The 13,278-nt window shown below is 34.3% G+C and overlaps 1 protein-coding gene across 1 annotated transcript in view; it reads left to right on the top strand.

Moving 5' to 3' along the window:
• MALRD1 (MAM and LDL receptor class A domain containing 1) overlaps nt 1-13,278 on the top strand; it is a 682,931-nt gene that overhangs the window by 35,640 nt on the left and 634,013 nt on the right. Inside the window, exons 3-4 of the mRNA XM_012499583.2 lie at nt 10,595-10,689; nt 10,779-10,940. Of these exons, the coding sequence (XP_012355037.2) occupies nt 10,595-10,689; nt 10,779-10,940 (257 nt within the window). The remainder of the gene's footprint in view (nt 1-10,594; nt 10,690-10,778; nt 10,941-13,278) is intronic.

Below are 13,278 nucleotides of genomic sequence, written 5' to 3'. Positions count from 1 at the left end.
TCATCTAAGGATTGAATCAATGTTTTATCTAATTCTGTAGATTTACAGATTTTGTGTTTTGCTTAGGAAACCCTGCTAAACATAGAGCCTGGTAATCTGTCACAAACCAATGTGTTTATATGTGTTTTTAAAATTCCTTTAGGTTAACAAAAAGAAATGTCTGCCATTTTTTTTCATAGTGCACACCCAATTCAGGCCAAGGCATTTGAGAAATCTCAATAATAGCGACAGTCAGGAGGCAACTTTATTAGGTATTGAGAAATTATTAATGCTGACCCTAAAGGTTGCCCTGACTCAAGAGTTTGGAGTTCTGAATCATCATGTTTAGAAAAGAACACTAGAGAGGGACAATTTTCAAACAAGATGATATGGATACTTTCTAACAGGTGTCTGAAGTCCTTGTTTTTACAGTAGAGTCTAAATCTACTATAAATCTAAATACACTAAATAAAGTATACTAATATGTATTGTAGAGTAACTGATGACCTGCTGGAGTGACACATCAGTTAAGGGTTCCCGCTCCAGATTCAGACGGGTACAGATTTCTTCCCAGCTCCTCTACCACCTACCAGTTGTTTAACCTTGTTAACTGATTTTTACATTATTTAAGTCTTAGTTTTTTCATTTATAAACTAAGAGATGATGATGATGATAATAATAAAATTCACTTAATTATACTATTTTCTAAGTCATGCATTGTTTTCATTCCTCAAACCTCAAAGCAAAACTCATAAAGTAATTTTATTTCCCTTCTTATATGAAAACATATTTGTAGTTCTTGATGCTATTATTATGAAGATTTAATGAGATAATTCATAGAAGTTGCTAGCAAAAAAATGGTACATAGTAAATGGTTAATAAACGTCAGCTATTATCATTAGGATTTAATTTTTTTTTGAGTTTTACATTTTATTTATTTATTTTTTATTATACTTTAAGTTCTAGGGTACATGTGCACAATGTGCAGGTTTGTTTCGTATGTATACATGTGCCATGTTGGTGTGCTGCCCCCACTAACTTTCATTATAAGAGAGTGTTAAGACTTTGTCACATCTTTTTTTGCATCTGTTGACATGGTCGTGTGGTTTTTGTTCTTTACTTGATCAATATGGTGTTTGTATTGATTGATGTTTATGTGTTGAACCAATTTTGCATTCCTAGGATAAATTCCACTTGACCATGGTGAAAAATTTTTAAAATGTGTTGCTTGATGTATATTCATCAGTTATGTTGGTCTGTTGTTTGCTTTTCTTATGATGTCTTTGTCTGGTTTTGGTTTATTAAGGTAATTGTGGCCTTATAGAATGAGTTGGGAAGTGTTTCTTCCTCTTTTGTTTTTGATAAGAGTTTGCGAAGTATTAGTGTTAATCATTTAAATGTTTCACATAATTTACTAGTAGCCTTTCGTGCTGGAGCATTTGTTTGTGGAAAGATTTTTGATTACTGATTTATTCTCTTTACTTGTTACAGTCTATTTGGATTTTTTATTTCTTCTTGAATTGGCTTTGGTAGTTTGTGTCTTTCTAGATATTTGCCCATCTCTTCTATGTTATCTAATTTGGTAGCATGAAATTATTCATAGTATTCCCTTGTAATTCTTTTTATTTATATAAGGTTAGAAGTTCTGACCCTTGTTCACTCTTCATTTTAGTAAATTGAGTTTTTAATTTTATTTTTTCTTTGTTCATCTAGTGAAAAGTTTATCAATTTTATTGATCTTTCCAGGGACTTTTGTTTCTTAATTTTTGTTTTTGTTTTTGTATTTTCTATTTTATTTGTTTCTTCTCTAATTTTCCTCCTCTGCTTACTTCGGGTTTAGTTTTCTCTTCTTGTAGCTTCTTATTATTAATGTTGAGATCTCTCCTTATTTAAATTTAGGCTTTATAGCTATGCATTTCTTACCAAGCACTGAAATAACAGCATCTCATCCATTTTTATATGTTGTATTTTTATTTTCATTTATTTAAAGTATTTTCTAACATCTCTTGTGATTTCTTCTTTAGCCTATTGGTTATTTAGGAGACTGTTATTTAATTCTACATATTTGTGTATTTTTCTGATTTCATTCTGTTATTAATTTAAATCATTCTGTTATTTCTGGAGAACATACTTACATGATTTGTATGCTCTTAAGTATATTGAGATTTCTTTTCTGACCTAAAATATTATCTTTCTTGGAGAATGTTCTGTGTGTAGTTTAGAAGCATGTGTATTCTTTTTTTGTTGGGTGGAGTAAGTGTGCCATATGTATCTGTTAGGTCTAGTTGGTTTATAGAATTGCTCAAGTTTTCTATTTTCTTGCTGATCTTCTATCAAATAGTTCTATTTATTTTTGAAAGTAGAATATTAGAGTCTCCAACTATTATTGTTAAATGGTCTACTTTTCAATTATTTTAGCTTTTGCTTCACATATTTCAGGGCTCTGTTTTTACGTGCACAGATGTTTATAGTTTTTATATATTCTTGATTGGTTGACCCATTTTTCATTATAAAATGCCCTGCTTTGTCTCCAATAAGAATTCTGTCTTCTGTCTAGGGTAATCAGGCAAGAGAAAGAAAGAAAGCATATTCAGATAGGAAGAGAAGAAGTCAAATTATCTTTGTTTGCAGCAGACATGATCCTATATCTAGAAAACCCCATTGTCTCAGCCCAAAAGCTCCTTAAGCTGATAAGCGAGTTCAGCAATCTCAGGATACAAAATCAATGTGCAAAAATTGCTAGCACTCCTATATGCCAACATCTGGCAAGTAGAGAGCCAAATTATGAATGAAATTCCATTCACAGTTGCTACAAAGAGAATAAAACACCGAGGAATACAGTTAACAAGGGAAGTGAAGGACCTCTTCAAGGAGAACTACAAACCACTGCTCAAAGAAATCAGAGAGGACACAAAGAAATGGAAAAACATTCCATGCTCATGGATAGGATGATGCAGTATTGTAAAAATGGCCATACTGACCAAAGTAATTTATAGATTTAATGCTATTCCCATTAAACTACCATTGGCATTCTTCACAAAACTAGAAGGAACTATTTTAAAATTAGTATATAACCCAAAAGAGGTCACATAGCCAAGACACTTCTAAACAAAAAGAACAAAACTGGAGGCATCATGCTACCCAACTTCAATCTATACTACAAGGCTACGATAACCCAAACAGCATGGTACTGGTTCAGAAACAGACACATAGACAAATGGAACATATTAGAGAACTCAGAATTAAGACCACACATCTACAACCATCTGATCTTTGACAAACCTGACAAACAAAGCTATGGGGAAAGGATTCCCTGTTTAACAAATGGTGCTGGAAGAACTGGCTACCCATATGCAAAAGATTGAAACTGGACCCCTTCCTTACACCTTATACAAAAATTAACTCAAGATGGATTGAAGACTTAAATGTAAAACCCAAAACTATAAACATTCTAGAAGAAAATCCAGGCAATAACATTCATGACATAGACATGAGCAGAGATTTCATGATTAAAGCACTGAAAGCAATAGCACCAAAAGCAAAAATTGACAAATAGGATCTAATTAAACTAAAGAGCTTCTGCACAGCAAAAGAAATTATCATCAGAATGAACAGGAAACCTACAGAATGGGAGAAAATGTTTTCAGTCTATCCATCCAGCAAAGGTCTAATATCCAGAGTCTACCAGAAACTTAAACAAATTTTCAGTAAAAAAACAAACAACCCCATTAAAAAGCAGGCAAAGGACATGAACAGACACTTCTCAAAGAAAACATTCATGTGGCCCACAAACACACGAAAGAAACCTCAACATCACTGATTAGTAGAGAAATGCAAATCAAAACCACAATGAGATTACCATCTCACACCAGTCAGAATAACGATTATTAAAAAGTCAAGAAACAACAGATGCTAGCGAGGGTGCAGAGAAAACAGGAATGCTTTACATAGTGATGAGAATGTGAATTAGTTCAACCATTGTGGAAGACAGTGTGGCAATTCCTCAAAGATCTAGAACTGGAAATGCCATTTGATTCAGCAATCCCATTACTGGGTATATACCCAAATAAATATAAATGATTCTATTATAAAGACACACACATGCATATGTTCATTGGAGCATTGTTCACAATAGCAAAGACATGGAATCAACTCAAATGCCCATCAATGATAGACTGGCTAAAGAAAATGTGGTACATATACACCATGGAATTTTATGCAGCCATAAAAAGGAATGAGATCATGGCCTTTGCAGGGACACGGTTAGAGCTGGAAACTGTTATCCTCAGCAAACTAGTGCTGGGACAGAAAACCAAATACCACATGTTCTCACTTATAAGTGGGAAATGAATGATGAGAACACATGGACACATGGCAGGGAACAACAGACACTGGGACCTGTCAGGAGGGGAGAGAGGAGGTAGAGCATCAGGAAGAATAGCTAATGGATGCTGGGCTTAATACCTGGGTGATGGATTGATCTGTGCAGCAAACTACCATGGCACAGATTTACCTGTGTAACAAACCTGTACATCTGCACGTGTACCCCCAAACTTAAAATAAAAGTTGAAAAGAAAAGAAAATCATTCTTCTGAATTTAATATAGCCATTTCAGATTTCTTTTGGTTGTTTATATGGTATATCTTTTATATCCTTTTACTTTTAACCTTTTTCTGTAGTTGAATCTAAAATGTGTCTCTTGTAGACAGCGTATGGTTAGACCATGTTTTTATACAATATGCCAACTTCTTACTTTTGATTTAAGAATTTAATCTATTCGTATATTATATAATTATGATTTACACCTATCATCAGAGCGATAGGTTGTTTGTTGCCATTTTGCTACTTATTTTCTGTATGACTTATGTATTTTTCTTATTACTCTATTCCTCCATTACTACCTTATTTTGTTAAATAGATATTTTCTAGTGTATTATATTAATGTCCTTTTCTTTTTTTACTATATATTTTTGAATTATTTTATTAGTTGTTGCCCTAGGGATTACATTTAACATTTTAATTTACAATAACTTAGGTTGGATTAATGCCAATGTAATTTTAATAATATACAAAAATTTTGATCTTATATAGTTCTGCTCACTTCTTCTTTATGCTGTTATTGCCACAAATTACATCATTACATATTGTGCCCATAACCTAAGTTATTATTATTATTGATTTTTGTCAGTTATATAATTGATTATAATAATTATTGATTATATAATATCTACCTCTTTATTGATATTCTGTGTTTTTTGACACGTTATTCTTATGATTTCTATAGTTCTTTATATATGGTTTTCCTTAGCTCTTTGAAAATATTTGACATAGCTCTGATTTAAAGTCTTTGTCTAATAAGTCTGGTGTTTCTCAGAGACATTGTGTATTGAGTGCTTTGCTTTTTTTCTCTTTGCATAGGAGATATCTTCTTGTTTCTTTGCATTTCTCATTTAAAAAAAAACCTAGACATTTAAAACAATGTACTCTTGGACCTCTGGAAATCAGATGTTCACTCTCCCGAAAACTCCCACACATTTGCTTCTGTTACTGTTTGTTGTAGTTATAGTTGTTTTGTTTGTTGTTAATTTAGTGACTTTACTGAGAGTCTCTTAGATGTCACTGTCTTAGTCAATTTTGGCTGCTAGAACAAAATGCCAGAAACTGGGTAGATTATAAACAATGGAAATTTATTTCTCACAGTTCTGTAGGCTGGGAAAGTCCGAGATCAAGGCACTGGCAGATTCAAGTGTCTGATGAGGGACCACTTCCTGGTTCATAAGACAGTACTATCCTGCTGTGTTCTCACATGGTGGAAGGGGCAAAGCAACTCTCTAGGCCTTCTTTTATAAAGGAATTAAATCCATCCATGAGGACTCTACCTTCAGGATCTACTCACCTCCCAAAAGTCTCATCTTCAAAGATTATGTTTCCGCATATGAATGTCTGTGTGTTCAGGGGCACAAACATTCACACCAAAGCAGCCTGGGACCAATAAATCTCTATGTTTTGCTGAGGGACTCTGTGTGTATGTTGGGGTACACTTTCCACAGTCATCCAGGCAGCTGATAACTCTGCCTTAGTTTCCATTTCCTGCTTTCATAGAGCCTCAACATCAGCCAGATGTTAGGGCTTAGAGTCTTTTCAGGTATTTCCAGAGCATGTGCACAGCTGTACACATGCACATGTCTGGCTAGATTTGCAGGAATGTGTTGGAACTTTTTAAACTCCCTATCAATGTCTCATTCTATTAGTTTATTATTTTCACCAACTGTTACACACTGCCTCAGGTGACTATGAAGTTATAACACTTGCTGGTAATTGTTTTCAACAAACCCCTTATGTAGAAAAAGCCTTTTATACTGAGCAAGCTATCATTATGGTCAATTTCAGATGGCATTTTAATTGTGGTCTTTCAGGGAACCAAAAGACAGGTCAAATAATGACAATTATTTGAGAATGAGGCTTTGAAAAAGGTCTAGCACCATTTTACTCATTCTTGTGGCTGCCAGGCTGCACAGAAATGCACACTGCTATTTTTCAAAGTTAAATGTGAAACTGGAGAGTGGGCAATGAGACTAGGGCAAGTTAAAGCCCATAAAACTCACCATTTTTTAAAACTGAGATTTAGCCATTTGTTGAATAAAAGCCCTCCAAATTACCAAAAAGCTTTGGCTAATTTCCAGAGTTCAGACAAGTGGATTCTGACATTTTTGCCAGTTGCAAAATTGATTTTGTGGGGGCAAAAAGTTTCAGAGGTCTCTATTCTGGCATTTTCATTAACAATACTCTTGTGGTTTATTATATATTTTATGATCTCCTAAAGTGACTCACATAGCCCTTTGTCACTGAAGTCAGACATAAGTTGGTATGGCAGCATCCATGTACAACTTGTAGTAATGATAAGGGATTACTATTTGAGGGTATTCTTTAAGTGATACCATTTTAGCAAATATTACCTGGTTCTGTGAGCTTGCTAGCTTAATAAATTGGTATGAGGCAAAACTTATGATTCAAAGGAAACAGAATTTAATAAATAGACAGAAATTATCAACTTGAAGAGGTTTGTATTTAAGACTACTATTTGCTCTCTATTATCCGAACTAAACTATGTTTTTGTCAGAAATTAGTGCACTTCCATATTTCCATAAGTTTTGACATGTTAACATTTGCTTCAAGCCTTGGATCTTGTTATGATGATCCATTCCTACAGCCAGATTGTTTTTTTTTGAAATGTTCTTGAGAACTGATATTATCTCACTGTTAAAATGCTCCATTTTTGAGTTCCTTTGAGCCAATTGGTTACTCTGTAGCATGCAACAGGATTTATGTCTCTCCTGCTCACATTCAGGTCCATTAATCTCTCAGAATGTGGGAAATGGAGGAAGTACAAGGCTGCCCATCAATGGTTGAGGAAAGTGAGACCGAAAATTCTACCTTATCTTTCCTGAAGATCAAGGTTGATGGAATTCACTGCCAAAGTTACTGGATTTAGCTCTCAAACCTTGATTCATGGTTTTTGTTGCTTTCATATTTTATATACCTCCTTTTTTGTCATCAAACTTGAGATTTCATTCCAATACTTAACCAGTAACTGAGAAAAAGTATTTTTAAAAGTCCTCTAACATAAACATTTAAGACTATTAATGAAATTATGCTATTTATGTTATTTTGTCATTTTAATAATTAACTCTGTCACAAGATTATGTTACACATGTGTTTCAAAGACATTATGCACTGACTTTTATGAATGCAGGCACAATGTGGGAATTTAAGTATCATGTAAACAAGCTGTAATGAGGATGGTGTAGAGATTAATAGAGATATATGATGATAATGGTGATTATGTGTTTGCATATGATATGTGTATTACCAGGCTGCTAAAGGAAGTACAAGAGGTTTATAGAGAGAATATTCAATGTAAACTTTGTTGTTCAAGAGCTTCATGCAGTCTCTTCTGGCTGGTTAGAGCTGTAGTAAAGGGGAGTGTTAAATGAGGGAATGGTCATGTGGAGAAAAGTTATGCTGTTAAAGATTTGCCTTTTTCTCTTGAACTCATAAACAGCCATGATGAAAAATGTTCTCTGGAAAGCCAAGGAACTTTCTATAAAGTGACATTTTTCTCTAGAGAACATCTCCATCTGTGAATTAAAGAAATTCCATACTCATACTAAAGGAGCAAGGTAAAATAAAGTGTGCACTAAAAAAAATTGCGATTGTCACTAAGTTAAAATTAAACATAGAAAACAGATATTGCCACTGGGTGCATTTTGAACAATTTTTTCCCCGTACAAAGAAAAAAGTTTATTACTAGAACAAATGTCAAAAGATATCAAGCTGTTTCTGAATTTAAACCTTTACTTCCTACTATAACCTGAAGATTAACCTTTATTGAATATTTGATAAAATACAGAATAATTTATAGTGCCATAATACATACCAAATGACAAAGTTTTTATTTATAAAGCACTCCGTTTAAATATTTAAATAATTTATTCATGTGTGAGTTGAAAAATATCACTGAAAAATGCTTTTATTATTTAATAACTTAATGTGTCAAATCTGATTTTTAATATCAAGCTTTTAAAAATATGAATAATTGAGGTAATATCTTTGACAAATAAAAATAATTTTTCTGTGTATCTCAGGGATTCTTTTTAGTAGTTCAATATTTATAAACAACAATTTAGAGCTGACTGAATGCTATTACCATTTGTATTGCTAATAATGTTATTTAAACCTAAAATAATATATGCATATGGCTTATTATGCTTATTTGATTATTCACTTGCTTAACATTTGTTTACCTGCTGCAAGAGGCAACTAATGATAGTCCACTTGCATCACCATGATACCCACTCTTCATCTAAATTGTGTTTACATAGTAATTCCCGTAAGTATATTCTTAGAATAATTGTGTGTTATTACAGTTACTTCAGTTATGTCTCTGACTATATTCATAAGCAATCATTAATGTCACTGTTTGCTGCTTAATTAGGATGCAATTTTGGAATAGGAGTAGGGAAGAGAGGTTTCTTCCTTAGGTCTCATAATTTTGCTATTGATTCTTTTAATGGTGTGACAATTAGATTTGATTTCCAATGTGGCTTTAAAATACCACTGAATAACTTAGGTAGCTATGTCATCATAGTCACCATCATCATATTTCTCATTCCTTTTGACAAAGAGAAGCATATGAAATAGAGTGGCAGAAAACAATGGTTCTCAGATTATATGCTGGAACTCACATAAAGCATCACAGAAAATCTATGACTGGGGAATGCTCAACATTTATTTTACAGGCTTCTAAACCATGAGAGTCCACTGGTATTATCCATACTGCAGTGCATAGGAAAGCATCAGGGCTCAGAGTTGTTTTCCTTAATCCTAGGAAAAGCTGGGACTATCTGATCCAACTTTTTCTGAACACAAGCACAGTGAGCAATGATCTCTCCTAAAGCTGTAAGAGTTGAAGAAGGAAGAAAGAAACATGAAAAGGGGCTCATCAGTCAGAAACAGGTTTATTTTAAAGAATGAACCTGAGCGGGGCCTCCGGCCGAGTTAGGTCAAGAGCCCTCTCTCTTACAGACTAAGAGTATTTTAGGGTTCAGGATGGGAGAGCTTATCACAGGCTCAGAATGTTTCTGTGTCTCTTTGTCTTGCTTATCTGGGAGGGAGAGTTTTGTGTCTGTTCCCATACATCTTTCTGCAGCTGCAGTCATACCCCCCAAGTCTGCTTTTAGCTTCCCTATCTTAGTGAACCTAAAGAGAAAGGAATGTGCTTATTACGGCCCACTGTTTTACTTGGGCCCATTGTATGAGTGTGAAGTTTGGTCTTTACACCATACAGCTATCTTATCTGTATTTTACTGTCTGCTCTTTGTAGCTGCTTGTTGTTAGAAGTGATTTCTTTGAAATGCATGAGGTTAGAAAGGGAGCTGGAACTTAAAATGGTGGTGTTTGTCCAAGATGATGGTGCTCTTGCTCTGTCAAAAGTCTTCATCGAATTGCTTATTTTGGTAGACAGTCCTAATAGTGTAATGTTTTCCCTAGATAGCATCTTTGCAGGGATGTACCTTTCTATGTTAAATGTGATAAAATGGGTTGTGAAATGTAGCCCATAGTCATAGGGAGTACAATTGCAATAAGCTATGTCACTAGGCAACATAAAGAAGTAAAAATATCAGATGGTTTGCAAAAGTAAATGATGTGGTTAAATTATTTGTTCTTTAAACAAAAAAAAATTATTAATCTATTGAGGATATGGGCCTGAATTATCACTTGGCATCTTAAATTTGCCAGTGATCACTCTGAATGTAACACTTTGTTTTTTTTTTAAGTTTTGTAGGTACATAGTAGATGTGTATATTTATGGGATACATGAGATGTTTTGATACAGGTATCCAATGCATAATAATCACATCATGGAGAATGGGGTACCCATCCCCTAAGCATTGATCTTTTATGTTACAAACAATCCAATCTCACTCTTTTAGTTATTTTTGAATGTACAGTGAGATTATTATTGACTATAGTCACCCCGTTGTGCTATCAAATAGTAGGTCTTATTCATTCTTTCTATTTTTTTTTTTTGTACCCTCTCTCTTCTTTCTGATAGCTCACTTCCTCTCACTGGTTTCCAGAGTGGATTCTATTTCCTCAAGTTTAAGAAGCAGAGTTTTCCTTCCAACAAATGATCAACATGACTGCCAGGTATTTGAAAGCACACAGCATTTTAAATATTTTGTCACATTTGGGGACTTCTTTATCATAATTGTTTGGGTACTAATTGTCTTTCACAGATTACATTTTATTACTTCTCCAGCCAAGTGAGTGGCAAATTAATGGTTGGGCTTCAAACTGCATGTGGAGGTCCTATTCAGCATTTATGGCAAAACACAGCTGCACTCCCAAATCAGTGGGAGAGAAATGTCATCAAAATCCAGAGTTCACAGAGATTTCAGGTATGTGTGTTCTATTCTCTAACTATGGCCTTGAAGAAAAATAAGATACAGATCTTTAACACCAGATGAACTAAAAGTAAGGCAACTGTCCCAGTTTGCCAGGGACTGAGGGATTTCCCAGGACTTTAAAATGCTGAAAGTGGACATCTCAGGCAATTTGGGACGGCTAGTCACCCTAAAAGACACTTTTACAACAAGGTTTTGAATTTTATGTATTGAAACTAAAGTTGGTATATTTTAAGACATACTAATATATCAGTAAAATATAACCTTTTAATTTTCTCCTAATTTCTTGAACCCCCTCCATTTTCCTGTCTACTTTTCTTACTGCTCCAACTTCCTCTTTCTTTTCATTTATTTTTCCTTCCAGACTTTTCTCATGCTTTTGAGAGAAGGGAATACTGGGTAATGAGGAAGGAGATTGTTTAAATACTTATTCCAAATGCTGTTAAAGTAGAATAATTGTCATATTCATTTCATAGATAAACTTAACACAGCCTTTATTTTCTAAAGTAATTTAGAGAATTAAGGACAATGCAAGCCTATTAAACACAAACTTATTTATGCAGCCTAATAAAACTTATGTATGGTCGAAATGTAATCTAATGATTATTACCAGTTCTTGAAGAAGTATTGCCTATTTTAACAATTGGGACAATCAAACAAAATTTTCCTGTTAAACATGAGATTTTAAAGCATTTTATTCCTTAAAACTTTCTAATCCTGCTCTGTGAGTCAATTTAACCCAAGTAGGTTTTTTTAAATCATCTGTTATTAGAATGATGTAATAATCAATTTTGTAAATTTGATATAAATCAAATCATTTGTTATATGGTAGATTTAGCACTTGCTTAAATATAGGGATTAAATTGGATTGAATTTTACCTCTGATTCTTTTGAGTGGCTAAGAGGAAAATAATGGCTAAATGAACAGGATCTTCACTGTAAAAGTTGAATTATAAGATATAAGAATGGCATAGTTTCTTAATTGATTGGTCATAAATCACTGTAATTTGGAATTTTCAGGCTTCAATAAACTTAATGAGGATCAAAAGAAGGCTACAAAAAATCCGTTAGCAGATGGTTAAATGACAACTATATGGCACGACTTCAGAGAAACTCCCATTGGAAACACTAACCAGAGACTGAGACTGTACTCTATTGAAGTCAAATATCAGTGTTGGGGGTGTGGGTGGTTGGAAAGGCATCTTAACCTATCAGGCACTTAAGTCTTTCTATCAACAAATCATTCATTCATTCACTTAAGAAATATTAATTTGGGGCTCTTGGATGTGGTAGGTACAATGAAGGGAAGTTTCCCTACACCATGTTAAGGGAAGATGATTGATAGGTGTGGGGAGGGGATACTATGTGTCCCTGGGCCCTGAAGACATCTGTGGCTTTCAAGGGTTGTGGTATGCAGAATGAGTACCCCCTGAGCATCAATAATGTATTTAATTTGCTATGGATGCTCAAGTGTTATTAACCGCTGGAGAAGTTATTTTATTTCTTACACTTCTCTTCTTAATCCCCTGTGTCTGCTTGTTGTCTCAACAATGACAACAAAAGCAACAAAACCAGGCTAAGATTGTGTTTATGGGGATTGAGTCACATCGAGTAGACTCTGAAGGATGATCTTGCTGAAGTTCCATCTCTCTCCGTTCTTGTAGAGATTTAATAAGTGAGATGAGAATCTTATCTATGGGTCGACTCCATAATTATTTACACATCTTTTTCAATTTTGAAACAGAGCTGATGGTATGGGAGTCTTAAACTACTTTTGCCAAGCTTTGTGGCCTTCTTAGACCTGTCTATGTCTTTCGGTCAAGGTCTCTATTAGACGCATAAGAGATTAGAGTGTTGAGTAGAGTTGGAACTTGCTGTATCTTGTAGGTCAAACCTTTCAAAATAACGTCCTTGTTTTGCTCAGCTTCCTATTCTCGAGTGATACATCCTGAGTTCTGATGATTAAATATGTGCAGTAGATCAATAAAAAATGTAAAACTCCAGAATATGTAATATCCAGGGTGATTCGGCTGTAGCTGAGGCAGCAAGGTTAGTCACTTGAGTGCTCTAAAGGTACCAGTGGCTTCAACTAAAGCAGGTGCATGTGCAATATGTTAATTTTATATCCCAAAATACGTTATTGCTGATGTGAAAACAGTGCGTTTACCTTAAAGGCTTTGCAACAATTAGGAGACCATACGACTCTCTCGGGATCCTTCGGCTACACCAGCTTTTTCAGATTGCAGGTATGCTTTAGTTCTATCCTGACAGCAAGTGAGCAGATGTTCATTTGCTTTTGTTTGGTGGGCCACAGAGAAGTGCTGTGCTTGTA

This window comes from Nomascus leucogenys, chromosome 9 (assembly GCF_006542625.1).
Source record: "Nomascus leucogenys isolate Asia chromosome 9, Asia_NLE_v1, whole genome shotgun sequence".
NCBI classification, from domain to species: domain Eukaryota; kingdom Metazoa; phylum Chordata; class Mammalia; order Primates; family Hylobatidae; genus Nomascus; species Nomascus leucogenys.
The sequence above is the reverse complement of the archived record's forward strand: the minus strand, read 5'-3'. Positions and strand labels throughout refer to the sequence as shown.